The sequence below is a fragment of the Equus asinus genome, chromosome 15 (assembly GCF_041296235.1).
Source record: "Equus asinus isolate D_3611 breed Donkey chromosome 15, EquAss-T2T_v2, whole genome shotgun sequence".
Lineage (NCBI taxonomy): Eukaryota > Metazoa > Chordata > Mammalia > Perissodactyla > Equidae > Equus > Equus asinus.
This window is the reverse complement of record NC_091804.1, coordinates 26,470,461-26,497,335: the sequence shown is the minus strand read 5'-3', so window position 1 is coordinate 26,497,335 and position 26,875 is coordinate 26,470,461. Positions and strand designations below refer to the sequence as shown.

At 36.7% G+C, this 26,875-nt stretch overlaps 1 protein-coding gene across 10 annotated transcripts in view; it reads right to left on the bottom strand.

Annotated features, from left to right (window-relative positions):
- Window positions 1–26,875, bottom strand: part of ITCH (itchy E3 ubiquitin protein ligase) — a 122,977-nt gene that overhangs the window by 74,867 nt on the left and 21,235 nt on the right. For 7 of the 10 annotated variants that reach the window (XM_014831479.3, XM_014831480.3, XM_014831482.3 and 4 more), the window contains one exon: window positions 4,485–4,575. In XM_014831479.3, the coding sequence (XP_014686965.1) occupies window positions 4,485–4,554 (70 nt within the window). In that variant the 5' untranslated portion in view covers window positions 4,555–4,575. Of the gene's footprint in view, window positions 1–4,030; window positions 4,246–4,484; window positions 4,576–26,875 lie in introns of all 10 variants that reach the window. The other 3 variants (XM_070485831.1, XM_070485830.1, XM_070485832.1) reach the window with 1 other exon arrangement.

Below are 26,875 nucleotides of genomic sequence, written 5' to 3'. Positions count from 1 at the left end.
AAGCTTGACTACACTTACACAGATCATCAATCACCTCACTTCTCCTTACCTCCAATCACCTATCTCCACACTTCAGACCACTCTGCCCTTCATCTCATAAATTTTACCCCAAGCCCTGGATTGGGGAGACAGATCTGAGAGCATATGCCTCCTGTCTCCTTGCAGATCAATTTAGCAAGAAAGCTGTTTCCTTTTTCCAAAAGTTGATGCCATAATGATTGGCTTTTTTTTATGTGCATCGGGCAGGAGAACCTCAATTTTGTGCGATGACAACGGGAGTCATTAGTCTGTATAAATTTGTTGATTAAAACTGGGGACAAGGGGCTAGAAGACCTCGCCAAGAATTCAAATGTAGAAGCTTTAATGGCACACTATTCAAAATACTTTAAGTACTTATGATTTCCTGCTATAATTTTTGCATCTATCCGATAAATTACACAGGAAAGCTATTGCCCAACACAAGGATCAATACAGGTACATTCAATATCCAACAAAAATGTTGACAGATCATTTAAATGCCAACAGAAGTTCCCAAAGGGGCTACTGCAATAAATTACCTTGATCTATGTGAAAGAGTAGCACAAAAGACAATCTTTCTTATTCAACTCAAATTTGTAATAGCTAAATATATATGCAAGTTATTTCCATAAATTAGTTAGATTCAAGTTATGGAAAGTGTTACCAATGCACTGGTACTATACTTTTTTATTTTATATAAATGGTGAAAACAAAAGGTGAGGCTGCCTTTCCTTTGATACTATTATAAAGAATTCAGTGAAATTAAAACATCCAAGTTCTCTAAACAATCCATTTATCAACAGCACTATGAATTATTTTTTTAAACCTCTATTTTGCTACAACTTATAATAGGTACCATTTCCCTGAAAGAGCACCTGCCATTTCTCTACTTGTCCTCACTTAATCTGGTAAGAGAGACCAATTAGCAAATATATATTGTAAACAATTAATAGTAATGTATATACGTATGAATGATAGGAAGTTAAGAAAATAAATTTGAGCAGAACCACAGAGGAGGATTTTAACTTTTGACCCTAAATTCTCCTATCAGTCTTCACATCAACTTTCTAAAACACAAATCTGATTAATTGTTCTTTGTTAAAAACCCTGATTACTTTCCATCACCCTTAGCAATGATTTTTTTGTAGCCCTGACACACCTGAAGGAGATGACCCACTTTCATTAATTCTCATGGCTCCCCTCTCTGCCTCAGTGACTTTTAGGGTCATTAAGGGAAGTCTTGAGCAAGAGGTAAGGAAGGAAATGCACATGTTCTCTCCTGAAAAGATCCTTTTCTACCCCTCTACATTTAAACAGTAGCAACACTTCAAGCACCACCTCCTTTTCACAGCAACTCTAGTTGAATATTGATCTCTCTTTCCGAACCAGTTATTATCTCTTCTTGCCATTACCATATACAGAGGTATTTTTTATACTTGTGTATTTATGCCTTCCTCAATTCTAGAAAGATGTCAAGGCAGCTTACAATAAAAACAAATACTATAAATGATTCATTAACATAGAATAAAAAAATATAATGTCATTAAGGGGATTTGTGCAAAAAAACTAGTTCTGCAGTTTCAAAAGCTTTCATCCAAAGCAAAGAAGTAAATAATGAATTATGAAAGGTACTTGATTCTATTCAACTTGGCACTTACTGTTTATTATCTTATGCTCTCCATTTGTTTCATATCTAATAATATATTTGTTAAATTTATAACTTTTATCCATTTTTCATGGTGTTTGTTTTTATTAAATTGTTTTTAACCTATACTTCTGCCTTCTCAGAATGTTTAGACCCAAGATTAAAAACTTTTAAAATGGGGGCCAGCCCTGTGGCGCAGCAGTTAAGTTTGCACGTTCCGCTTTGGTGGCCCAGGGTTCACTGGTTTGGATCCTGGGTGCAGACACGGCACCGCGTGGCAAGCCGTGCTGTGGCAGGAGTCCCACATATAAAGCAGAGGAAGATGGGCACGGATGTTAGCTCAGGGCCAGTCTTCCTCAGCAAAAAGAGGAGGATTGGCAGCAGACGTTAGCTCAGAAATAATCTTCCTCAAAAAAAAAAAAAAAAACCAACTTTTAAAATGGCTAAGAATTATGTCTTCTTGAGATGCATTCAGGCATTTATTAAACGTTTTTCTTACTATGATAATAAAGATGATAGCAAATAAGACAGCCGGTTCATGCAAAGAAAAAAGTCTAAAGGAATACAAATCTAAATCTAAAAAATATAACAATATTTATCTCTGAGGACTAAGATAATAAATAAGGACCTCTCACTTTATTACTTTACTGAGTTTTTAAAAATAAAAAGCATGTGTATTACTTATGTAATCAGAAAAATTAAAGAGTTTTTTAAAAGATTTTTCCAATCCAAGGTTTCAAAATTAAGCTGCCAAAAATAAGAAAAGTCGTAAGAAGCTTGGCCCAATTTAAATCAGTTAGTCAGACTAGCTTGAGGATGGGGAGGGGGAAAACAACTAGAATCTGGCTTTGGTAAGGAAATATTAATATGTTACATTGAGAATCAGACATTGCTAAGGAAAGAGACTGGAGTTAGTGAAGGAATTCCCAAAAATAAATTCTACGACGCTGTCACTTTAAGAAAGTGTTATTTTTATAGAAATTCAATCACTTTTAGGTTTTGAGGAGGATAATAAGGATATGGTGTGGCCTAATATTCATAATCCAGAGATGGATATAAGTCAGGTATAAACGAAACTAAAATACCACACAGAGGATGATAATTTTTCTATAATCAATAAACACCATTAAATTAAAGGGAGAGAGAGTGGGGTTTCACTGTGTGACAGAGACACATGCATGTTTGAAGAAAATGCAATGGCTCACCTTGGCTAGTGCAAACAGTTCATACATAAAGACCTACAAAGAGATCATATGGAGCCAGACTGTGAAACATCTTAGCCTAGACTAAATAAATTCTACACTATAGTCAAGGAGAAGCACTTGAGGTTTTTGAGCAGGAATGCAACATATCAGGCGGCATATTAAGAACAGGAATCTCAAAGTGATATACTTGGTTAGTAGCTACCAAAAAGAGGTATTAGTTAAGTAACAACAGCAACCAAAGGATTTAAACAGACCTTTCTCAAAAAAAAAAAGGACACACAAATGGCCAATAAGATGCTTAACATCATTAACCATCAGAGAAATGCAAATCAAACTTATAATGAGATACCACTTCACATCCACTAGCATGTCTATAATCAAAAAGACAGGTTTTGATTGGCATTGGCAAGGATGTGGAGAAATTGGAACCCTCATACATGGCTGGTGGGAAGGTTAATAGTGCAGATGTTTTGAAAAATAATTTTGAATTCCTCACAATGCGACATATGAATATTACATGACCCAGCAATTCTACTTCTAAGTATATACTCAAGAGAGCTGAAAACTTAGATCTTCACAAAAACTTGTCTGCAAATATTCATAATATTATTCATAACAGCCAAAAAGTAGAAATCCAAACACCATCAACTGATAAATGGATAAATAAAATGTGGTATGTCCATACATGAAATATTATTTGGCAATAAAAAGAAATTAAAGCTAATACATGATACAACATGGATGAACCTCGAAAACATTATAGTAAGTGAAAGAAGTCAGAGACAAAAGGCCACATATTTTATTATACCATTTTTATGAAAGATTTAGAATAGGCAAATCTATAGAGACAGAAAATACATTATTGGTTGCCCAGGGCTGAGGGTGGTTGGGGGATATGGGGAGTGACTGCTAATGGGTAGGGGTTTCTTTCTGGAGTGGTGAAAATATTCTAAAATTGACTGTGGTGATGGCTGCACAACTCCGTGAATGTACTAACAATCAATCATTGACCTCTAAATGGGTAAACTGTAATGGTATGTGAATTCTCTCTCAATAAAGCTACTAATACAATACAAAACAAAAACAAAACAAAAAACACTAGCAATTCCCAGGCACCAATTTAAATGAAAAACAAAACAAAACCACAAATCCTGAAACATACCCAAGAATATCCTAACTAAATACGTAATTTTTGGGGACTGGTCCCGTGGCCGAGTAGTTAAGTTTGCGCGCTCTGCTTCGGCGGCCCAGGCTTTTGCTGGTTCAGATCCTGGGCACAGACACGGCACCGCTCATCAGGGCATGCTGAGGCGGCGTCCCACATAGCAGCAACCAGAGGCACTCACAACTAGAATATACAACTGTGTACTAGGGGTGCTTTGGGGAGAAGGAAAAAAAAAAAAAGATTGGCAACAGTTTGTTAGCTCAGGTGCCAATCTTTAAAAAGAAAAAAAAAAGTAATTTTTACATAGCTAAGTATTTTGTTCATTCATTCATTAAGCAAATATTAATTCAGCACCTGATATGTAACAGCCACTAACGATTTTCTTCCTTTAAGATTATTTTTTATTCTAGGGGGTAAAAAAGATAAAGTAATGGATCTTTTTAAGACTTACCAGTGATCTGAAGTTGTGATTTCATGGTCAGGCTACCCATTGAACCAAGCTGTGATCCACTGTCAGACATACCACCAATAGGACGGCAAACCTGAACACAGCAAAGGAGACACTGTAAACATCAAAAATTCCCATTTAAAAAATACATAAACAGTCCTAACCAGGCCATTTCCATGTACCACTGAAGACCACAAAATAACCAGTGGCCTTCACACAAATTTTCAATTCTAGTATTCATCCTGCGTAACGTATCAGCAAAATCTGACATGGTTGACCATTCCTTCTTCCATGGTTTACTTTCTTCCCTTGAGTTCCCAAGACACATTCTCTAGGTTTATGTCCTACCTCATTGATTCTTAGTCTCTCAGTCTTCTTTGATGATTTCTCTCCACTCTTTATGGTTGGAGTGTCCTAGGGCTCAGTTCTTGGTTCCCTCTTCTCTTACCTCTCTATAGTAGTGGTTTACTCAAGGGTATCACCCAGTGTTATGGCTTTAAATATCATCTATATATCAACAAGTCTCAACTTTATATTTCTATCTCAGACTTCAATCCTAAACTCTAAACACCTCCACTTGAGTATCTAAAAGACATCCTGAACTTAACACATCCAAAACTGAACTCCTGATCTTCCTTATAAACTCTCTCAGTTGATGGCAATTCCATCTTTTTAGGTGCTCAGGCTAAAAACCCTGGAGTCGTCCTTGACTCTCTCCTTTATATTTCCCTTCCAACCTCCTGGCAAATTCTGTTGTCTCTATTGGCAAAATACATCCAGAATTCAACCATTTCTCACCACCCTAAACCACCTATCTGTTCAGAGTCACCTTTGACAGCCATCTTTTTCCTGTACTATGCTTCTCTCCTAGATTACTGCAATAACCTAACAGGTCTCCCTGTTTCTACCCTTGTCTAGCCTCAGTACCTATGCTCAACACAACCAAGATGACTCTTAAAAGGTTCAAAACCCCGCAAAGTCTTTCCATTCTACTCAAAGTAAAAGCCTAAATTCTTACAATGACCTAAAAGACCTTACATTATGAGTGCTTCCCCTGCTCCCAACTTCTTGATCTTATTTCTTCTACTCTCCACCCCTACTCAGGCACCTACCTCCTTGTTAATCCTCAAATATGCCAGCACATTCTATTCCTCAAATATGCCAGCAAGTTCTAACCTTAGGACCTCTGATCTACTTGTTCTCTTGACAATATTACAGTCTGCTCCACCTAGCCTGATCATTTTTTTCTTCTATAGAAGATATCATCTTCTGACACACTAAGTAATTTACTTAGTAATTATGTTTACTGTTTTTTTTTTTTTTAAGATTTTATTTTTTTCCTTTTTCTTTCTCCCCAAAGCCCCCCGGTACATAGTTGTATATTCTTCGTTGTGGGTCCTTCTAGTTGTGGCATGTGGGACACTGCCTCAGCGTGGTTTGATGAGCAGTGCCATGTCCGCACCCAGGATTCGAACCAACGAAACACTGGGTCGCTTGCAGCGGAGCGCATGAACTTAACCACTCGGCCACGGGGCCAGCCCCTATGTTTACTGGTTTTGACTCTCTAGGCTAGAATATAAATTCTATGTCAGCAGGGAATCTTTATTTTGTTCACTGATGAAATCTAGAAGCCCAAAACAGTGCCTGACATACAGCAAACACTTAACTATTCAATGAAATGAATAAAGAAATAGCTATTGAATTATACTAAATGAACAGCTCTTAACATATCTTCTTCAATCCCTAATCATGGAAGAGTTAACCCTTACGTGGAAACAGCATGATTCATATAACAAAGAAGTTATAACAAAGTCAGGGCACTTAGGCTTGATTCCTGGCTACAAAACTTACTACATGATACTATGTGACTTATGTAACTTCTAGCTCCCAGTTTCCTGTCAGAAAAATAGGGATAACACCACCTCTCTCTCACAGGGTTGTTGTAAAGACTGAATGATTATGTATATGAAAAAAAGCTCTCTAAATGTTTGTTATTTATCACTAACAGTGTCTGAATTAAACTTAATATGTTTTTAAAATAAAGATTTGTTCTTAGGCTTTTGAGGACTGGATAAAAATACTAGAAATATTTCAAGTGGGTTAAGGTGAAGATTAAATCCCAACAAAATTTACTTAGCACTTACTATTTGCCAAGTACTATGTAAAAAGTATACAAATACAGTACAGCAAACAAAATATCTTGAAACTGTAAACGCTGCCTTGAGCTTTTATAGAAAATTAGGCTTCCATTAAAAATTTTAAATATAAAACAATTTTGATGTCTTCTCAAAACTGCTAAGATGGAATGGAACAATAATTCCTACTGAGACAAACTCTATAAAATCCAATATGCTTCATCCCTTCACTTATACATGAAAATACTCAAAACTAAAATTTTGGCCTTAACTATAGTGACTAGCTCATTCCCTCGGCACAGTATATACATATATATTTTTTTCCCTTTACTTTCTTTGTTTACTTAAATTGCACCATTTCAGATGTTTTATAACCTACGATTTACTAAAAGGGCCCTTTCTTAAAAAATAAAATTAAAAAATAAAAAGCGGTCCTTTTATTTTACTTATGTTGTATGGATACATAAATAAAGACATAAAGTCTTTAGGAGTCATCCAGAATATAAAGGAAATGAGATGTAACATAAGAGCCTTAACACTGTATTGCATAAAATATTCCTTTAATTTATAGTGCCTGTTATAGAAAGGGCCCTCAAAGACATCACTACCGCATTCTATATAGTTATCTTCTCCTCAATACCCAAAAGACTGTCTGTCACAGAACTATGACATCAAGACAAGTAAATAAGAGGCAGCATGAACTCTGCACAGCAAAGGAAACCATCAATAAAACGAAAAGACAACCTAACAATTGGGAGAAGATATTTCCAAAGCATATATTGGATAAGGGGTTAATATCTAAAATATACAAAGAACTCATACGTCTCAACAACAACAAAACCAACAACCCAATTAAAAAATGGGCAAAAGATCTGAACAGAGATTTCTCCAAAGAAGATATACGGATGGCCAACAGGTACATGAAAACATGTTCAACATCCTTAACTATCAGGGAAATGCAAATCAAAACCACAATGAGCTATCACCTCACTCCGGTCAGAATGGTTATAATTAACAAGACAGGAAACAAGTGTTGGAGCTGTGGGGAGAAGGGAACCCTCATACACTGCTGGTAGGAGTGTAAACTGATGCAGCCACTATGGAAAACAGTATGGAGTTTCCTCAGAAAATTAAGAATAGATCTACCATATGATCCAGCTATTCCACTGCTGGGTATTTATCCAAAGAACTTGAAAACACAAATGCATCAAGATACATGCACCCCTATGTTCATGGCAGCATTATTCACAATTCACAACATTATTCCAAGTCTTGGAAGCAACCTAGGTGCCCATCAAGGGCCGAATGGATAAAGAAGATGTGGTATATACACACAATGAATACTACACAGCCATAAAAAAGGATGAAATCCAGCCATTTGTGACAACATGGATAATCTTGAGGGAATTATGCTATGTGAAATAAGTCAGAGGGAGAAAGTAAAATACCATATGATCTCATTCATAAGTAGAAGATAAAAACGACGACAAACAAACGCATAGCAATAGAGATTGGATTGATGGTTACCAGAGGGGAAAGGGGTGATTAGGCACACATGTGTGGTGATGGATTATAACTAGTGTTTGGGTGGTGAACATGATGTAATCTATACAGAATTTGAAATATATTATGATGTACATCTTAAAGGTATATAATGTTATAATCCAATGTTACTGCTATAAAAAAAAAAAGAGGTAGCACAAAAAATCCAGTATCTGCGTGCTGATTTTATGCATGATAAAGTACTATTCCAGTTGCTGATCTATATCAACAATTTATTGCTGGAAAAATACCCTTTTCAATAGTGTAGTGTAGACTATTTATTCTAAATTAATCTAAACTGTCTATGAATTACAAAGTTAAAAAGAAAATAAATTTAAAATCTCTATAGAAATACAATATATTTTAAAAACTCAAATTAACTTCATGTAGGAAAGATTAATGAAAGTATAGAACAGTGATTCTCTCCAGATAATTACAGCGAATCACTGTGGCAGAACTGTGAGATGCTCTGCAAAAACATGCTGGTAATTTTAATAATTTATGTACTTAAACATTTGTTTTACATAATCAAAATTAATTATTTTAAATTCTTGAAAAGAATAAAAATTACCATTTGTATAATAGTAAAAAAAAAAAAAAAAAAACCTAAGGAAACCACCTAAATATCAATTGGCAGCCAGTTAAAAAAAATACATATTCATACCATAATAGAATACTACACAGCCATTAAAAAGTAACTTACTAATGATTAAAATGGAATGATTCCAAGAACTTTTTTTTAAACTTACAGAATACACACAATATGACGTCATTTTTGCAAACAAAAACAAACCATATATTCCTATAGGTACATGTACTTATAATAAATGCAGAAAAAATATACATCCCAAACTGCTAATACTGGTTACCTTTCTGGACGAGGGGGTGTCTGTGTACTAAAGAAGGTGGTTGTAGGGAAGTTTAGTTTTATACGTATTGTTTGAGGTTTTTAAAAGAAAACGTGTATCATTGATAACTTGTACAATTTAAAAATAGGCAAGACAGAGTAGGCAGAATGGAGAATCCTTCTCCCCTGAGCTCCAGACTCTTATATTTGAATATTATTTATAACTGCCTATATGGTTAAAATGACTAAATTGAAACTGTCTACCTAGGCACACTCACCCTGGCCTCAATAGCACCACCATCCATCAGTTGCTCAAGCAAAAGATACAGACATTATCTTTCCCTCACCAACAAGTTCTAAAGATTCTACCTACAAAATATACCCTAACGTATATACCTACTTTTCTCCTCCTCTTCTTAACCATCCTAGTCCAAGCTACAAACATCCATCCCTTCCCCTTTCAATAAATTACTAAAAGTGGTTAAACTGGCCTCAATTCATTCTGCCCCTCACCCACTGCAAATTTGGCTTTCTTCCTATTTTTCAAACACACTAAGGTCATTCCAGCCTTACAGACTGCACTAACTATTCTCTCTGCTGGGAATGCTTTTTCCTCTAGCTGTAATTAGCTAAGATCTTCTAGTATTCAGGCCTCAAGTTAACTATCACCTCCTCAGAGAGGTCTACTCTGACTACCCAATCTAAAGCAGCCATCCTATTACTGTCTATCACATCATTGAAAATTTCCTGATTTGTTTATTGACTGTAATGTCCACAAAAGTAGGCACCTTTTTGTCTACCTTGCTAATCAATGCCTAGCGTATTCTACAGTTTGGTTTTTTTTAAGTTAACTAAAGTCTACAGTGTATACTAAGCTTCACTCTTCATGTTGCACAGTTCTATGGGTTTTTACAAATGCATAATGCCATGTATCCACCATTACAGTATCACAGAGAATAATCTCACCACCCTAAAAATCCCCTGTGCTTCACCTATTCATCTCTCTCCCCTCACTCAGAACCTCTAGCAACCACTGATCTCCTTACTGCGTCTGTCGTTTGCCTCTTCCAGAATGTCAGATAAGTAGAATCACACAATTTGGAGTCTTTCCAGGCTGGCTTCTTTCACTCAGCAACATGATTAAAACTTCCTCCATACCTTTTCATGGCTTGACAGTTCTATTTTCCAACTGCTGAATAATATTCCATTGCATGTTTGTACCACAGTTTATTCATTCGTCTATAAAGGACATCTTGGTTGCTTCCAGTTTGGGGCAATTATGTAAAAAGCTGCTATAAATATTCATGTGCAGGTCACTGGTGGACATATGTTTTCTACTCAATTAAATAGGAGTACAATAGCTGGATGATAATGGTAAGCCTATGTTTTAGCTCTGTAAGAAACGGCCAAATGATCTTCCAAAGTAGCTGTACCAATTTGCATTCCTATAGGATTGAAGAATTCCTATTGCTCCACATCCTCACCAGCAATTGGTGGTGTTAGCTTTTTGGAATTCAGCCAGTCTAACATGTATACAGTGATATTTCACTGATGTTTTAATTCGCAATTCCCAAATAACATATGATGTTGAGCATCTTTTCATATGTTTATTTGCCATCTATGTATATTGTTTGGTGGGGTATCTGTTCAGATCTTTTGCTCACTTTTTATTTTCTTATTGTTGCATTTTAAGAGTTCTTTGTATATTTTAGATACAAGTCTTTTATCAGGTATGTGTTTTGCAAATATTTAATCGCAGCCTATGGTTTTTCTTTTCATTCTCTTAACAGTGTCAAGGTTCTGGTCACCAATTCTAGTGTGTGGGTACGTGTGGAGGGAGTTTCCCCACACCAACAAGCAATTCTCTGACACCAGGTGGGTGTTCTACAATTTAACTCAATTCTGACTCTATCTACCCAGAGATAGTATCAGATCCCACAAGTTAAGGGGTCAGTCCTACAAGACTGCCTCCCCACCCCCGCTTCAGACATCAGTGGCAAGTCCAGGTTGTTCTGCTTCTGACTTATCAGCTATAGATTGGAGGTTCCTATGACCCCCTCCTTAGGGTCGATTAATTTGCTAGAGCAGCTCACAGAACTCACAAACATTTTACTTACTAGATTCCTGGTTTATTATAAAAGGATATAACTCAGGAACAGTCAGATGAAAGAGATGAATAGGGCAAGGTATGAGGAAAGGGCGCAGAGCTTCCATGTCCTCTCCGAGAGCGTCACTCTCCCCAAATCTCCACATGTTCACTAACCCAGGAAGCTCTCTGAACCCCATCCTTTTGGGTTTTTACAGAGGCTTTACTAAATAGGCATGGCTGACTAAATCATTGGCCAGTGGCAACTGAAGTCAATCTCCAGCCCCTCTCCCCTCACCAGAAGTTGTGGGTGGGAAGGGACTGAAAGTTCTGACTTGGTTGGCTCCAAGGTCGGCTCCACTGACAACCAGTCCCCATCCTTAGGTGCTGTCCAAAAGTCACCTCGTTGACATAACAAAAGATATCTTTATAGCTCTCATCACATAGGAAATTCCAAGGGTTTTAGGAGCTGGATAGGCACTGGATATGACAAACCATCCTATTGAAATGGCAAGCAATAGGATATAGAGCAAAGGCCCTTGAGATAAAGGTGCAACTTCCCTACCCCTCCCAACGTTGGCATTCCTTAAAGATTAAGCATCTTTCCTTAGGCTAGGAACTGACTGCAGCGCTCACCTGTGACCAACCACCCAGCTCGAGGCAACAGACCTGCCACCCTGCTGTGTTCACCGAGACAGCAGACCTATCTGCTGTTTCCATCAATGGCTGTGCCGACAGAGCAGCCTTGTGACTATTGTAAAAGGGACATTTCAATCATATGTGAAACATCCTCTTTGAGGGTATATAACCACCCTGTATACCCCCACTTCTTTGGAGTGCTCTGTTCCTTTGTGGAAACACTCTCCCGGGTTACAATCCTCACATTTTAGCTCAGAATAAACTCACCCAAATTTTCATTTATAGATTGGTTATAGATTATTTTCATCAACAGAGAGAAGACCAGATATATATATTTCTTATTAAAAATCACAATATTATACAGTGACTTTTGTAGACCAGGAGATTTAATTTTAATAAAGTCTAACATTAATTTGTCTTTCATGGATTGTGCTTTTGGTGTTGTGTCTAAATATTCATCACCACCTCTTCAATGAATGGTGCTGGGACAACTGGATATCCACATATAAAAGAATGAAGTCGGACCCCTGCCTCACATCATATACAAAAACTGTAACCACAGGACCAGGAACAGAGTTTGTCACCCCAAAATATGCTTCTTTGGCATAAGAATTATTTTAGGCTGATCATTTTTAAGAAACATCACACACAAGGAAAAGCTCTGAAAACCTAGTAGAAGTTACCCATTTGTAGGGGAAACTTACATTTATAAGAGAAATTTCCATTTGTAAGGGTGCCTCCCTCTCTGAGCCAGGAAGGAGAGAACTGAATCTCCAGAAATTCTAATCAGTAGAGAAGGGAATGACTTAAATCTACATAACAACTTCACCCTTGTTTACTGGGCTGACTTCATCTTAACAACAGAATGTTAAGGCTATTTTTCAGGGGGCGGTGAGCCAGCTAGGAGTATGAGCGAGAGAGAAAATTTTGATCTATCAAAATTCATCTTGCCAAAGCTTCTGCATACCAGCCTGCCCTCCCTGGTCCCTTAAACCTTGTCCTATACCCTGGATCAGGGAGACAGATTTAAGAGCCCTTCTCCAGTCTCCTCGACAATCGTTTGTGTAATAATAAACTTTCTTCCCTCAAAGACCAGTGTACACAGTATTGGCTTCTGTGCACAAGGGTGGAGAGAGAGCCCTTGCTGGGTCAAAACTAACTAAAAATGGATCAAAGATAAGAAACGTGGATCTTATTCTCCAAGAATTGTGATTGTGTGTTTGCCCCAAAGGACTGGCTCAGGGGCTTGCCTTTGTTTTCCCCCCCTTGGAGCTTCCTCAGTGCAGACACAACTTCCCAGACAGTGTTTGTCCAAAAGCATTTAAAAGCAAACATATTAACCATTGCCACAGGGACAACGGATAACATGTGGAACACACAACAGATATACTAAAAAGACTGAGAAGGAAGAGGCTGGAGGAGGAGACATTTAGGGGAATAAGGGCTTTGAAAAACTCCTGGGTATTATGGAGAATCTAGAAGGCCATGCACATGCCCCAGGCTGGATGCATGGTCAGAAAAGACCTGAGAAGACCTTGGCTCTTAAGTGGTTGACCTTCAGGCTCCATGCAAGCAGGAAGTGAAAGCTAAGGCACAGCTTTAACTGCCTGGCTAAGCACAGGAATGTCCCAACACAGAGCCAATCTGCAAATCCTGGTAGGGTTTGGGTTTTATTCGTTCTAGGAGTTTTAGGATATCTGTCAAATCACTAGCTGACCACTAATCTAACAGAACAGACTTGAGTGGCCACAACAACAAAGAATACAGACTACATAAAATTAGTTTAGAAAAGTCACCAAACAAGCAAACAACCACCACAACAAGCAGCGACAAGAAACCATGAGGTGGGGGAAGAATCTGATTTCCAGAGCTGCCACATTATAACATTCAAAATGTTCAGTTTTCATACTAGCAAACAGACTTCAACAGTACATTAAAAGGATTAATACACCATGACCAAGTGAGGTTACTCTCTGGGAGGCAAGGATGGGTCAACATATAAAAATCAATGTTATACTACATTAAAAGAATTAAGGATAAAAAGCACATGACCATCATAATTGATACAGAAAAAACATTTGACAAAATTCAATAGTCTTTCATGATAAAAATTGTCAAACTAGGAATAGAGGGAAATTACCTCAACAAATAAAGGCTAAATATGAAAATCCCATAGCTAAAATCACACTGAATGGTGAAAAATTGAAAGCTTTTCCACTAACACCAAGAATAAGACAAGATGCCCACTCTCACCACTTCTATTCAACATAGTAGTGGAAGTCCTAGCCAGAGAAGTTAGGCAAGAAAAAGAAATAAAAGGTATCCAAATTGGAAAGGAAGAAGTAAAATGATCTCTGTTCCCAGATGACATGATCTTATACATAGAAAATCCTAAAGACTCCACACAAAAACTGTTTTAAAAAACTAACAAAAAAATTCAGCAAACTTGCAAGATACAAAATCAAGATACAAAACTGAGGTGCATGTCTATATACTAACAACTATCTGAAAAAGAAATTAAAACAATCCCATTTACAATAGCATCAAAAAGAATACGACAATTAGGAATAAACTTAAGCAAGGAAATTAAAACTATAAAACATTGCTGAAAGAGATATAAAACAACACAAATAAGTGGAAAGACATCCCATATTCATGGATTGGAAGATTTAGTACTCTTAAAAAATGTCCATACCCCAAAGCAATCTACAAGTTCAATGCAATCTCTATCAAAATCCCAATGGCATTTTTTAAAGAAATAGAAAACAAAAAACCCTAAAATTCAAATGAAACCACAAAGGATCCCAAATAACCAAAATAATCTTGAGAAAGAAGAACAAAGCCAGAGATAAAACACTTCTTGATTTCAAAATACATTACAAAGCTACAGTAATTAAGACAGTAGGATACTGGCATAATGACAGACATATAGATCAATGGAACAGAATAGAGAGCCCAGAAGTAAACCCACAAATATATAGTCAACTGATGTTCAACAAGGGTGCCAAGAATTAACAATGGAGAAAGGATAGTCTCTTCAACCAATGGTGTTGGGAAAACTGGATATCCACAAGCAAAAGAATGAAATTGGACCCTTATCGTACACCATATACAAAAATCAACTCAAAATGGACTCAGGACTTAAATATAACACAAGAAACTCCTAGAAGAAAAGGGAAAAAGCTTCATGACATTGGTCTTGGCAATGATTTCTTGGATATTACACCAAAAGCACAAGCAACAAAAGCAAAAACAGACAATAGGAACTACATCAAACCAAAAAGCTTCTGCTCTGCCAAGAAAGCAATCAAGAGTGAAAAGGCAACCTATGGAAAGGGAGAACATATTTGCAAACCATATATCTGATAAGGAGTTAATATCCAAAATACATGAGGAACTCCTACAACTTCCTAGCACAAAACCAAATAACCCAATTAAAAAATGAGCAAAGAACTTGAACAGACATTTCTCCAAAGAAGATATACACATGACCAACAGGTATATGAAAAGATGCTTGACATCACTATCAAGGATATGCAAATAAAAATCACAGTGAGACCTCACCTCACACCTGACAACTATCAAAAAACAAAAGATAACAAGTGTTGGCAAGGATGTGGAGAAATTGGAACCCTTGTACATAACTGGTGTACCTCTTACATTGAACACATAGGCAAAGTCATCAACAAAATACCAGCAAATTGAATCCAGCAACATCCCATGACCAAGTGGAATTTATACCAAGAATGCAAAGTTGAATAAATATCCAAAAAAATCAATTCATGTAATATATCACATCAATAGAACAGAGGACAAAACCCACATAGTTATCACAATAGACACAAAAAAGGCATCTGACAAAACTCAACACATCTCCATGATAAAAACACTCAAGGAACTGGGAGTAGAAGGGAACTTCCTCAACCTGATAAAAGGCATCTATAAAAACTCCACAGCTAACATCCTACATAATAGTGAAAGACTGAATGCTTTCCCCCTAAGATCAAGAACAAGACAAAGATGCAGCTCTCGCCACTTTTATTCAACATTGTACTGGAGATTCTTCCTAGGGTAATCAGGCAAGAAAATGAAATAAAAGGCAAGACAGATTGGAGAGGAAAAAGTAAAACTATCTATTTGAATATCACATGATCTTGTGTACGGAAAATCCTAAAGAATCCACTTAAAATCTATTAAACAAATTCAGCAAGGTTCCAGGATATAAGACCAATATACAAAAAGCCATTGTATTCCCATATGGTAGTAATTAAAAAGAGCCTGAAAATGAAATTAGAAAACAATTCCATTTCCAATAACATAAAAACGAATACTTGGTAATAAATTCAACAAAAGAAGTACAAAACTAAAAATTAAAGAAGACCTACATGAAGACTTACCATCATTAAGATGGCAATAGTCTCCAAAATGATGTACAGGTTAAACACAATTATTATCAAAATTTCAGCTACCGGGGCCAGCCTGGTGGTACAGTGGTTAAGTTTGCATGTTCTACTTCGGTGGCTTGGGGTTCGCCAGTTTGGATCCCAGGTGCGGACATAGTACCACTTGGCAAGCCATGTTGTGGCAGGCATCCCATTTATAAAGTAGAGGAAGATGGGCACAGATGTCAGCTCAGGACCAGTCTTCCTCAGCAAAAAAAGAGGAGGATTGGCAGCAGATGTTAGCTCAGGGCTAATCTTCCTCAAAAACAAGAAAAAAAAAAATTCAGCTCCCTTTTTTGTAGAAATTCACAGGCTGATCCTAAAATTCACATGGAAATGCAAAGGATCAGGAATAGACAAAACAACCTTGAGAAGAAAAGTTAGAAGACTCATACATCCTAATTTCAAAACTTACTACAAAGCTACAGTAATCAAGACAATGTGGTATTGGCATACACACAGTTATATAGATAAATGGAATAGAACTCACTCCAGAAAGAAACCAAAATGTCTATGGCCGAAAGATTTTTGACAAGGATGCTAAGACAAACTTTTCAACAAAATGTGCTGGAACAACTAGATATTCACGTGCAAAAGAATAAATTTGGATCCCCATCTCACAACCATAGACAAAATTTAACTCGTAGATCTAACACCTAAAGGTAAGAACTAAAACTATAAAACTCTTAGAAGAAAACAGGCATAATTCTATGTGACCTTGCATTAATGGTTTCTTTTTTTTTTTTTTAAGATTTTATTTTTCCTTTTTCTCCCCAAAGCCCCCCAGTACATAGTTGTATATTTTTAGTTGTGTGCTCTTCTAGTTGTGGCATGTGGGATGCTGCCTGAGCATGGCTTGATAGGTGGTGCCATGTCTGCGCCCAGGATCTGAACCAGCAAAACCCTGGGCCAGCGAAGCAGAGCACGAGAACTTAACCACTTAGCCACGGGGCCGGCCCCTGCATTAATAGTTTCTTAGATACAACACCAAAAGTAACAAAAGAAAAAAAGATAAATTGGATTTAAATCAAAATTTAAAACTTTTGTGCTTCAAAAACACCACCAAGAAAATGAGAAGTCAACTCACAAAATGGGAGAAAATTTTTATCTATCATATATCTGATAAAAGTATCTAGAATCTATAAAGAACTCTTACAACCCAACATAAAAAGACAAATGACTGAAAAACTGGCAAAAGACCTGAATAGACGTTTCTCCAAAGAAGATACACAAATGGCCAATAAGCACATGAAAAGATGCTCAACATCGTTAGCCATCAGGGATATGGCAATCAAAACCACAATGACATACCACTTCATACCAACTAGAACGGCTATAATCAAAATGATAGATAAGTGGGGACGAGAATGTGGAGAAATTAGAACTCATACATTGCTGGTGGGAATGTAAAATGGTACAGCTGCAGTGGGATATAGTTTTGTGGTTCCTCAAAAAGTTAAACACTGAACTACCATATGATCCAACAATTCTACTCTTAGGTATATACCCAAGAGAAATGAAAACATGTCCACACAAAAACTTGAACAAGAATGTTCATAGCAGCATTATTCATAACAGCCAGAAAATAGACACAACCCAAATGTCCATCAACTAATGAATGGATAAATAAAACGTGGTATATTCATATAAAGGAATATTATTTGGCAATAAAAAGAAATGAAGCACTAGTAAATACTGTATCATGGATAAACCTTGAAAATATTATTCTAAGTGAAACAAGCCAATCACAAAGGACCATATATTGTATGATTCCATTTATATGAAATGTCCACAGTGGACAAATCTATAGAGACAGTAAGTAGATTACTGGTTGCCTAGGGCTGAATGGATGGGGGTTGGGAGTGACAGCTAAGGGGTGCAGGGATTATTTTGGGGATAGTGATGCTTTAAAATTGATTGTGGTGATAGATGCACAGCTTTGAATATACTAAAAGTCATTGAATTGTACATTTTAAATGGGTATATTGTATGGTAGGTGAACTATATATCTCAACAAAGCTGTTTAAAACAAAAACCAAAAAAATCAGGGGCAAAATTTTATTTTTCTAGACTAAAATATTTTGTTACCGATGGACCCCTCATTAGAAGAATTTCTAAAGGATGTACTTCAATAAGGAGAATGATCTTCAAAGGAAGTTCTGCAACTCAAGATATAAAAGTGACTAGGAGGTCGGCCTGGTGGTGCAGCAGTTAAGTTCACATATTCCACTTCGGCAGCCCGGGGTTTGCTGGTTCGGATCCCAGGTGCAGACATGGCACTGCTTGGCAAGCCATGCTGTGGCAGGCGTCCAACATATAAAGTAGAGGAAGATGGGTATGGATGTTAGCTCAGGGCCAGTCTTCCTCAGCAAAAAGAGGAGGATTGGCGGCAGATGTTAGCTGAGGGCTAATCTTCCTTAAAAAAAAAAAGTGACTAAGAAAGTAGTAAACAGGTAAATCTAAAGTACACAAAACAATGTCTAATTTGAGGATTTAAAAATATAAAGCTAAAATACTGAATAACAGCATTAAAATCAGGAATGGAGGTAAGTGGAGTTAATCATTTCAAGATCCTTGTGGGGCCAGCCCCATGGCCAAGTGGTTAAGTTCATGCGCTCTGCTTCAGCGGCCTAGGGTTTCACTGGTTAGAATCCTGGGCACAGACATGGCATCACTCATCAAGCCATGCTGAGGCGGTGTCCCACAAGCCACAACTAGAAGGACCCACAACCAAAAATACACAACTATGTACCAGGGGGCTTTGGGGAGAAAAAGGAAAAAATAAAATCTCAATAAATAAATAAATTAAATAAATTAAATAAATAAATAAAAGGTCCTTGTGTTGCTCAGGAGAAAGCAGGGAGATTGATTAAATTTTGTGAAGTTAATATGCAAGTTAAAATTTCAAAGGGGAGTAGTAAAAAAAAAAACAGAGCGCACAAATTCCAACCCAATATGGAGAAAGAAGATGTAAGAGTAAAAAATGAATCCCAAAGAGTGCAAAAGGGAAAAAAACAAAAAAAAAGAAATATGTGGGGAAAGGACTGTCACAAAAAGATGACAGATTACACATGTGCATCTGAATCCCCTTTTAACTCTGGTGAAGAAATATTAAAAATTTAAAAATAATAGTAAAAGTCAAGAAAAACAGAAGTAGAGACAACAACAAGCAAGTAACTTCAGTAAGCTACAAAACAGATGGACCAATGCTAATTGACAACACAGTCAAGAAAGTTGACTCCTATGTTGGTAACGGAAAAGCCAAGAATCCAGATGGTTTATACTGCACCATCCTTAAGAGGAAGTACCAGGTAATTCCGGAAGTAGGGAGTAAAGTTGGGACACATAAGCAGGATTGGTTGAAAGTTGCTTACCAAACTTTTTGATTCCTAAATCCCCTACTTCATACCAGAAGGCTCAGGTTTTTTCACTCTAGAGAGGGTAAAAGAGCCATCTCTGGAATAGGAGAAGCCAGGCATAGCTGAAGGCTGGAGAACAGTATCAAAAACAGGAGAATTAAAGGAACATATGCAAACTGAATGACAAGACTCCCCATCCTGTTTTCCTACTTGGTTCCCAGCCTACTATAGCCAAGACTTAACCAACCAGGCAGGAGATAGGACAAGTCTTCATGAAGTTCCCTGAACAGTCCACCAAATAACCCTGTGGTGAACTTCTCAGTTAACAAGGCTTCTCCTCCTTATACGCACACTCAGAGCTCCCAGTCTGAGTTTTAGTCTCCCATCCTTAAACACGATAAAGTATTAGCAGGCAATGTGAAAAGCTTCTATCATAAAAAATGATGCCAAAGAAAAACAGAAAACTTTAAAAAATATATTAATATCCTCAGAGAGATGAAAAGATACTACATTCATGAAACAAAAACAGGATGCCATAAAAAAAAAAGTACATTTTGGGAAAAGAAGGAATTAGCATGAAAACTCTCCCCAACAGGAACAGCCTATACTATGGAGACAGGCTACACCAATTTGGTCAGCTCTTGAGCAGTCTGAAATTGCAAGCTCTGTACATAGATTTCAGTTTGTGAGAGTACTGTAATAGGGATCAACTGATAACTGCTGCTGCCAGGCTGACAAAAGAACTTGGTTGCCAGAGCTATAATATAATCTTAGATAATCTTGCAGCTTTAAACTGCTTTTTGGTCCTTGTGAGGACTGGCTAGCAACATGTCCTTTTTTACCTGAGACCTGACTACACAGCTGAGTTTTCTATTCTTTATTTTCATAAATATCTTTATATTTAAAACTCCATTACTTAAGAAACCTTGCAATTTGGGAGAGGCTGACATAATTTCCAAATACATATGGGTAGATTCTGAATGACTGACATAGTCAATGTCACCTACTGAACAATGACCAATATACAGTATTAAGTAGCACTATCACATTCACTTCAGTTATTAGATCACAGACTGTCTTCAGTTTGATATTCTGAAATAGGCGTCTGCAAAATTTTTCTGTAAAGGACCAGAGAATAAATATTTGAGACCTTGTGGGCCATATGATCCGTATCACAACTACTCAACGGCCATTGTAGTGTGACAGCAGCCATAGACAACAAGTAAAATGAAAATGGGACTGTGTTCCAATAAAACTTCATTTACAAAAACAGGCAGAGAACCACATTTCTCCCACAAGTCATAGTTTGCTAACCCCTACTCTCAAGCATTAAAGCAAAAAAACTAAGTATTCTTTGAGAACACCCCTACACATCTCATCATCTTGGCTAAAAACTAGGAAATATGGAAGAGGCAAACTTCCTTGAGACATCAGAATAAAACAGTTGGATATGGGTGGAAAATCTTGTAATTAAATTTTTTTATATCTTACTCTTTATCCCTACTGCTACTCCCTTCATTTGGCTCTCCCTGAACTATTGTATAATTTCAACATTTTCCCATGCCTTACCCCAATCTGTCAACACAGTATTGTCAAAAGGATTTTTAAGATGAATTCCGTATACTTTTGATGATCCTCCACGATCCTGGCTTGCCTATTTCATTATCTCACCTGCCATTCTCCCGTACATACCTCATGCTCCAACCACACACTATTACTCATCATACTCCAACATGCCATCTCTTTAATGTTTCTGTGATTTACTCATCCTATTCCTTCTGTTCAAAATTTGCCCTGCTCCCTCCCTAAATTCCCATTCATCTGGTCTTCTCTTATCCATCAACATTCTGCTCAAGCTTCTCATTTGGTAGCCTTCCCTAAACTCCCCAAAGCAGAAATAATGAATTTCTTCTTTTTGTCAATCCTTTAGTATGTATTTCAGACGATACTATAACATGGTAATTAAGTGTGCAGGTTTTGGGGGCAGACGGAGCCAGATCTATATCTCAGCACTGTTACTTACTGTGTAAACTTGAGCAAATTACTGAATCTCTTAGCCCACTTTCTTCATCCATAAAACAAGGATAATTGTAGTTTTGTTTTAAAGATTGAGATAATAACTGTAAAGTGCTATTGACAGTCTTAAACCCAGTAACTGTTCAATAGCTGTCCCTTATTATCTGCAAATCTGTTGCAAATCTGTCTCCACTTTCAAACTGTTTTCTTGAGCTTGGGGGGCCAATTATCTCTACATCACTAGAGCCTAACACAGTGCCTAAAGCATATTAATAGTAAGCCCTTAAATATTTGTCGAATCAATAAATAAATAAGCATGAAAAAGTTATGCTACTCAAAGTGAGTTTTTCTCTAACACCTCAGTAGAACTGGAAATCAGGATATCTTTCTTACTAAGACATTAAAGGGCTTAAAAATATCTATTACAATCCACAGCACTCACCACTGTCCAACATTTCTCCAAATAAATGGGAACACTAGTAACCTATACAAAAGAGCCTCTACTTGTGAATAAATGAGGTTACGAAGGATGTTTTTTTGTTAAGTCTATAAGGACAATGTAAAAGTAACCAATGAATACACACTGCAGAAAGTTTCTCATCATAATAGTAAACACCATAGATTTACAAAGATAAGAAGGCTTCTGCCCTCCTAGTATTTAAAATGTGAGGCAGAGCCATAATATAATTAGAATTACAGAAAATTGACACTGTGCTTTCTATATGTACAAGTAACACGAGTAAAGAAATACAAGCTGTAGTAATTAATTTTGACTTTGTTGGAGGGGAGGAGTGATTCAGACAAGATGCAATAGGAAAGAAGCACTTGTGGGTGAAAAAGATCTATTATCTACTGAAGAAAATAGGGTACTTCCTCAAATTTGGTCAACAAACAGGGCACAAAGGGGAAAATAATACAATAGAAAAAGAATTGACTACAAAAATCAAAGAACTGGGCACAAACAAGCCCCACCTCTGCTGTTATAAATATTAGAAAGAAACAAAACTTGTAATTCACAGGCAATTTGTGAATATAGTCCTAGAAAACCCAAAAGACTCTGTATAATACAACTAACCATAACCTAAAAAGCTGACTAGTATCATGGACAAAGTGAAAAGTAGAAAACCTTTTAAGTGAAAAAAATAAAAAATTTTTATCTAAAAATCCAACCATTTTTAGGTAACTATACAAACTTGTGAACATAAAACATATTCGTAAGAGGGTACAAACAGCAAAAAACCACCAAGGTTGGCACCCTTGGGATTCAAATGGAGTTAAGAGACAAAGAATATATAAAAAGATTTGAACTCTTGGTGGCCAGTTAGAAATCTAGAAGCTATGGTAGCTAGCCTCCAATATGCCCCCAATAGTCCTCACCTCCTGATAGTCAAACACTTGTCTAATTCCCCTCCCACAGACAGGGTTGGCCTGTATGACCAATAGAATATGGCAGAAGTGACAGTGTACTACAGACAAAGCTAGGTCATAAAAGGCATTACAATTTTTGCCTTGACCACTGGGACTGCTTATTCAGGGGGAAGCCAGCCACCACACTATGAAGATAGTCAAGCAGACCTCTCCATAGGACTAAAAGGTTCTATGGTGAAAAGGAACTGAAGCCTCCCACGAAGAACCAGCACCAATTTGCTAGCCATGAGTGAGCCACCCTTGGAAGTAGATCCCCCAGTCCCAGTCAAGACTACAAATGAATGCAGGCTTGCCTAACATCTGACTGCAATCTTAAGAGAGACCTAAGCCAGGACTGCTCAGCCCAGCTGCTCCCAAATTTCTGAGCCACAGAAACTGCAGGAGATAATAAATTATTGTTATTTTAAGCCACTAAGTTTTGAAATTCTATATTGCACAGCAATAGAAAACTAACACAGAAGCCAAGATAAAATTCTGGCTAAATTCTAGGGTAAAGTACTCTCTCTGCTCTAAATTACATGAACAAGAAACTCATAAAGAAGTACCAACCTCTCATGCTTAGGATCTATCTCGAAGTTTTTACAATTCAAATAGGAGGGTGTATAAACTTATTTTATGTTCAGTAACAATTTATTTTTTAAAAGGCAAAATAAAGGATAGCATGAATTATGGGAGAGTGACCATTTAATTGTTCATCCAAATAGGGACATTTTTGAGTGTGAACAGGGACAAGATGGGATACTGGGTCCAGAGGAATAAACCAGTAGTATACTAGGCAAACCATGACATATGGCCACCCTAGTTATGGATGATAGGTATGGAAATTTAAACTGCTAAAATAAGGTAGTATCAAAGAGAGAAAGTATTAAATTCAGGAGGCAGGTATAAACCACAAGCATCATAATAAAAAATAATTAGTTTGTCGAATAATCATGTGCTGGGAACTGTTTTAAAGAATTCTACATGTAGTAATTCATTTAATACAATCTCTCTGTAGTGGGTAGGGTAGCGGCTCCCAAAAAGATATGCCACATCCTGCTCCCTGAAACCTATGAATGTAACTTTATTTGGAAAAAGGGTCTTTACAGATATAATTAAGAATCTCAACATAAAATCATCCTGGATTATCCAGGTGGACCTTAAATCCAATGACAATTGTCCTTATAAGAGACATACAGACGGGAAAAGAGAAGATGGCCATGTGATGACAGGTAGAGATTGGAATTATACAGCTACAAGCCAAGGAACACCTGGAACCACCAGAAGTTGGAAAAGGCAAGGAAGGGTTCTCCCCTGGAGCTTTCAGAGTGAATACAGCCCTTCCAACATCTTGATATTAGACTTCTGACCTCCAGAACTAGGAGAAAATAAGTTTGTGTTATTTTAAACCACAAAGTTTGTGGCAATTTGTTACAGCAGTCACAGGAAATTAATACACTACCTATGAGGTAGATACCAATATCTCCACTTTATCAATGATGAAACAGGCACAGAAATGTTAAGTAAGCTAATAAACCAGAAGATTTTGGAATAAGGATAAAAAGCATTAAAATGTAATAAAAAAGAGATGGGAAATAATATTTGGAGACTGGTAATGAGAACTGAGAGATTACTTCAAAATTTAGCTGAGTTTAGTAAATGAAGAAGGAATAAAAGAATCATCATTTTGCAACATCTAATATAATAATTGAGCCAGGCAAGAATCATCAATAGATGTTAGCCTTTTAAAATATGTCCAGGGGCCAGCCGAGTGGCTGAGTGGTTAAGTTCGTGTGCTCCACTTTGGCGGTCCAGGGTTTCACCAGTTCGGATCCTGGGAGCAGACATGGCACCACTCATTAGGTCATGCTGAGGCGGTGTCCCACATATCACAACCAGAGGCACTCACAACTAGAATATACAACTATGTACCGGGTGGCTTTGGGGAGAGTGACAACAGATATTAGCTCAGGTGCCAATCTTTAAAATAAATAAATAAAATACGTCCACAAACTATTTGACACTCCTCCTTTCCATAGATGGAACCTAATACCCTGCCTCTTGAATGCAGGCCAGATTTAGTGGCTCTCTTCTAATGAGCAAAATGTGGCAGGAAGTGACAGTATGTGACTTCCAAGGCTAGGTCACAAAAAGCAATGCCACAACACACCATGTGTAAAGACACAATTTTGTGACATCAATAAGTGAAATGGGTGGTGACAAAGCTGTAGAAGAGCAGTTTTTTTTATGTTATTCAAATTAAGCTATTATAAATTCAAATTGGAGTATTATAACTTTAGGATGTTAAATGCAATCCCCATGGTAACCATACAGAAAAAAGTATAGGATATACACTAAAGAAAATGAGAATGGAATGAAAATGTTTCACTAAAAAATATCAACCAAACACAATGATAGTAATGAAGGAAATGAGAGACAAAAAAACTATAAGGCATATAGAAAACAAATAGTAAAATGAAGAAGTCAGTCTCTCTTTATCAGTAATTAATGTAAATGGATTAAACTCTCGAATCAAAAGACAGAGATTGACAGAATGGATTAAAACTTGATCTAATTATATGTTGTCTACAAGAGACTCACTTTAGATCCAGACACAAATAGGTTGAAAGTGAAATGATGGAAAAAGATATTCCATGTGACGAGTAACCAAAGAGAGCAGAGGCGACTATACTGATGTCACACAAAATAGACTTCAAATCGAAAAAAGGTTATAAGAGACAAAGGACATTACATACTAATAAAAGGTCCAATACAGCAAGAAGATGCAATCATTATAAACATTTACACATCTAATAATAATAGACCATCAAAATATATGAAGCAAAAACTGACACATCTGAAGGAGAAATAGACATTTCTCAGCATATTAAAAGGATTATACACCATGACCAAGTGGGATTTATCCATATAACGCAAGGATGGCTCAACATATGAAAAATCAATGTAACACACCATATTAACAGAAGGAAGGAAAAAACACATGACCATCTCAATTATGGAGAAAAAACATCTGACACAATTCAACATCCTTTTATGATAAAAACATTCAACAAACTAGGAATAAAAGGGAACTACCCTAACATAATAAAAGCTATATATGAAAAACCCAAAGCTGACATCATGCTCAATGGTCAAAGAATAAAAGCTTTTCCTCTAAGATCAGGAACAAAGAAAGGATGCCCTCTCTCATCATTTCTATTCAATATAGTACTAGAAGTCCAAGGCAAAGCAATTGGGTAAGAAAAAGAAATAAAAGGCATGAAAATTGGAAGTGAAGAAGTAAAATTCTCTGTTTGAAAATAAAATGATATTATATACAGAAAACCCTAAAGATTCCACACAAAAAGCTACTTGCACTAATAAATTCAGTAAAGTAGCAAGATATAAAAAATCAGTTGCATTTCTATATAGAAATAATCAAGAATCTCACCAGGAAATTAAGAAAACAATCACATTTACAAATAGCATCAAAAACAATAAGACATTTAGGAACTAACCAATTGGGTAAAAGAATTATAACACTGAAAACTACAAAACATTGCTGAAAGAAATTAAAGATGACACAAATAAATGGAAAGACATCCTGTGTTTATGGACTGGAAGTCTTAATATTGTTAAGATGTCAATACTACCCAAAGCAATATACAGATTCAATGCAACTCGTATCAAAATCCCAATAATATTTCTTGCAGAAATAGAAAATGCATCCTAACATTCATATGGAATCTAAAGGGACCCTGAACAGCCAAAACAATCTTAAAAAAGAGGAATAAAGTTGGAGGACTCACATTTCCTGATTTCAAAATTTAGTACAAAGCTACAGTAATCACAATAGTGTGATACTGACATAAAGACAGACATATAGACTTATTTTATTGGAACAGAATAGACAGCCCAGAA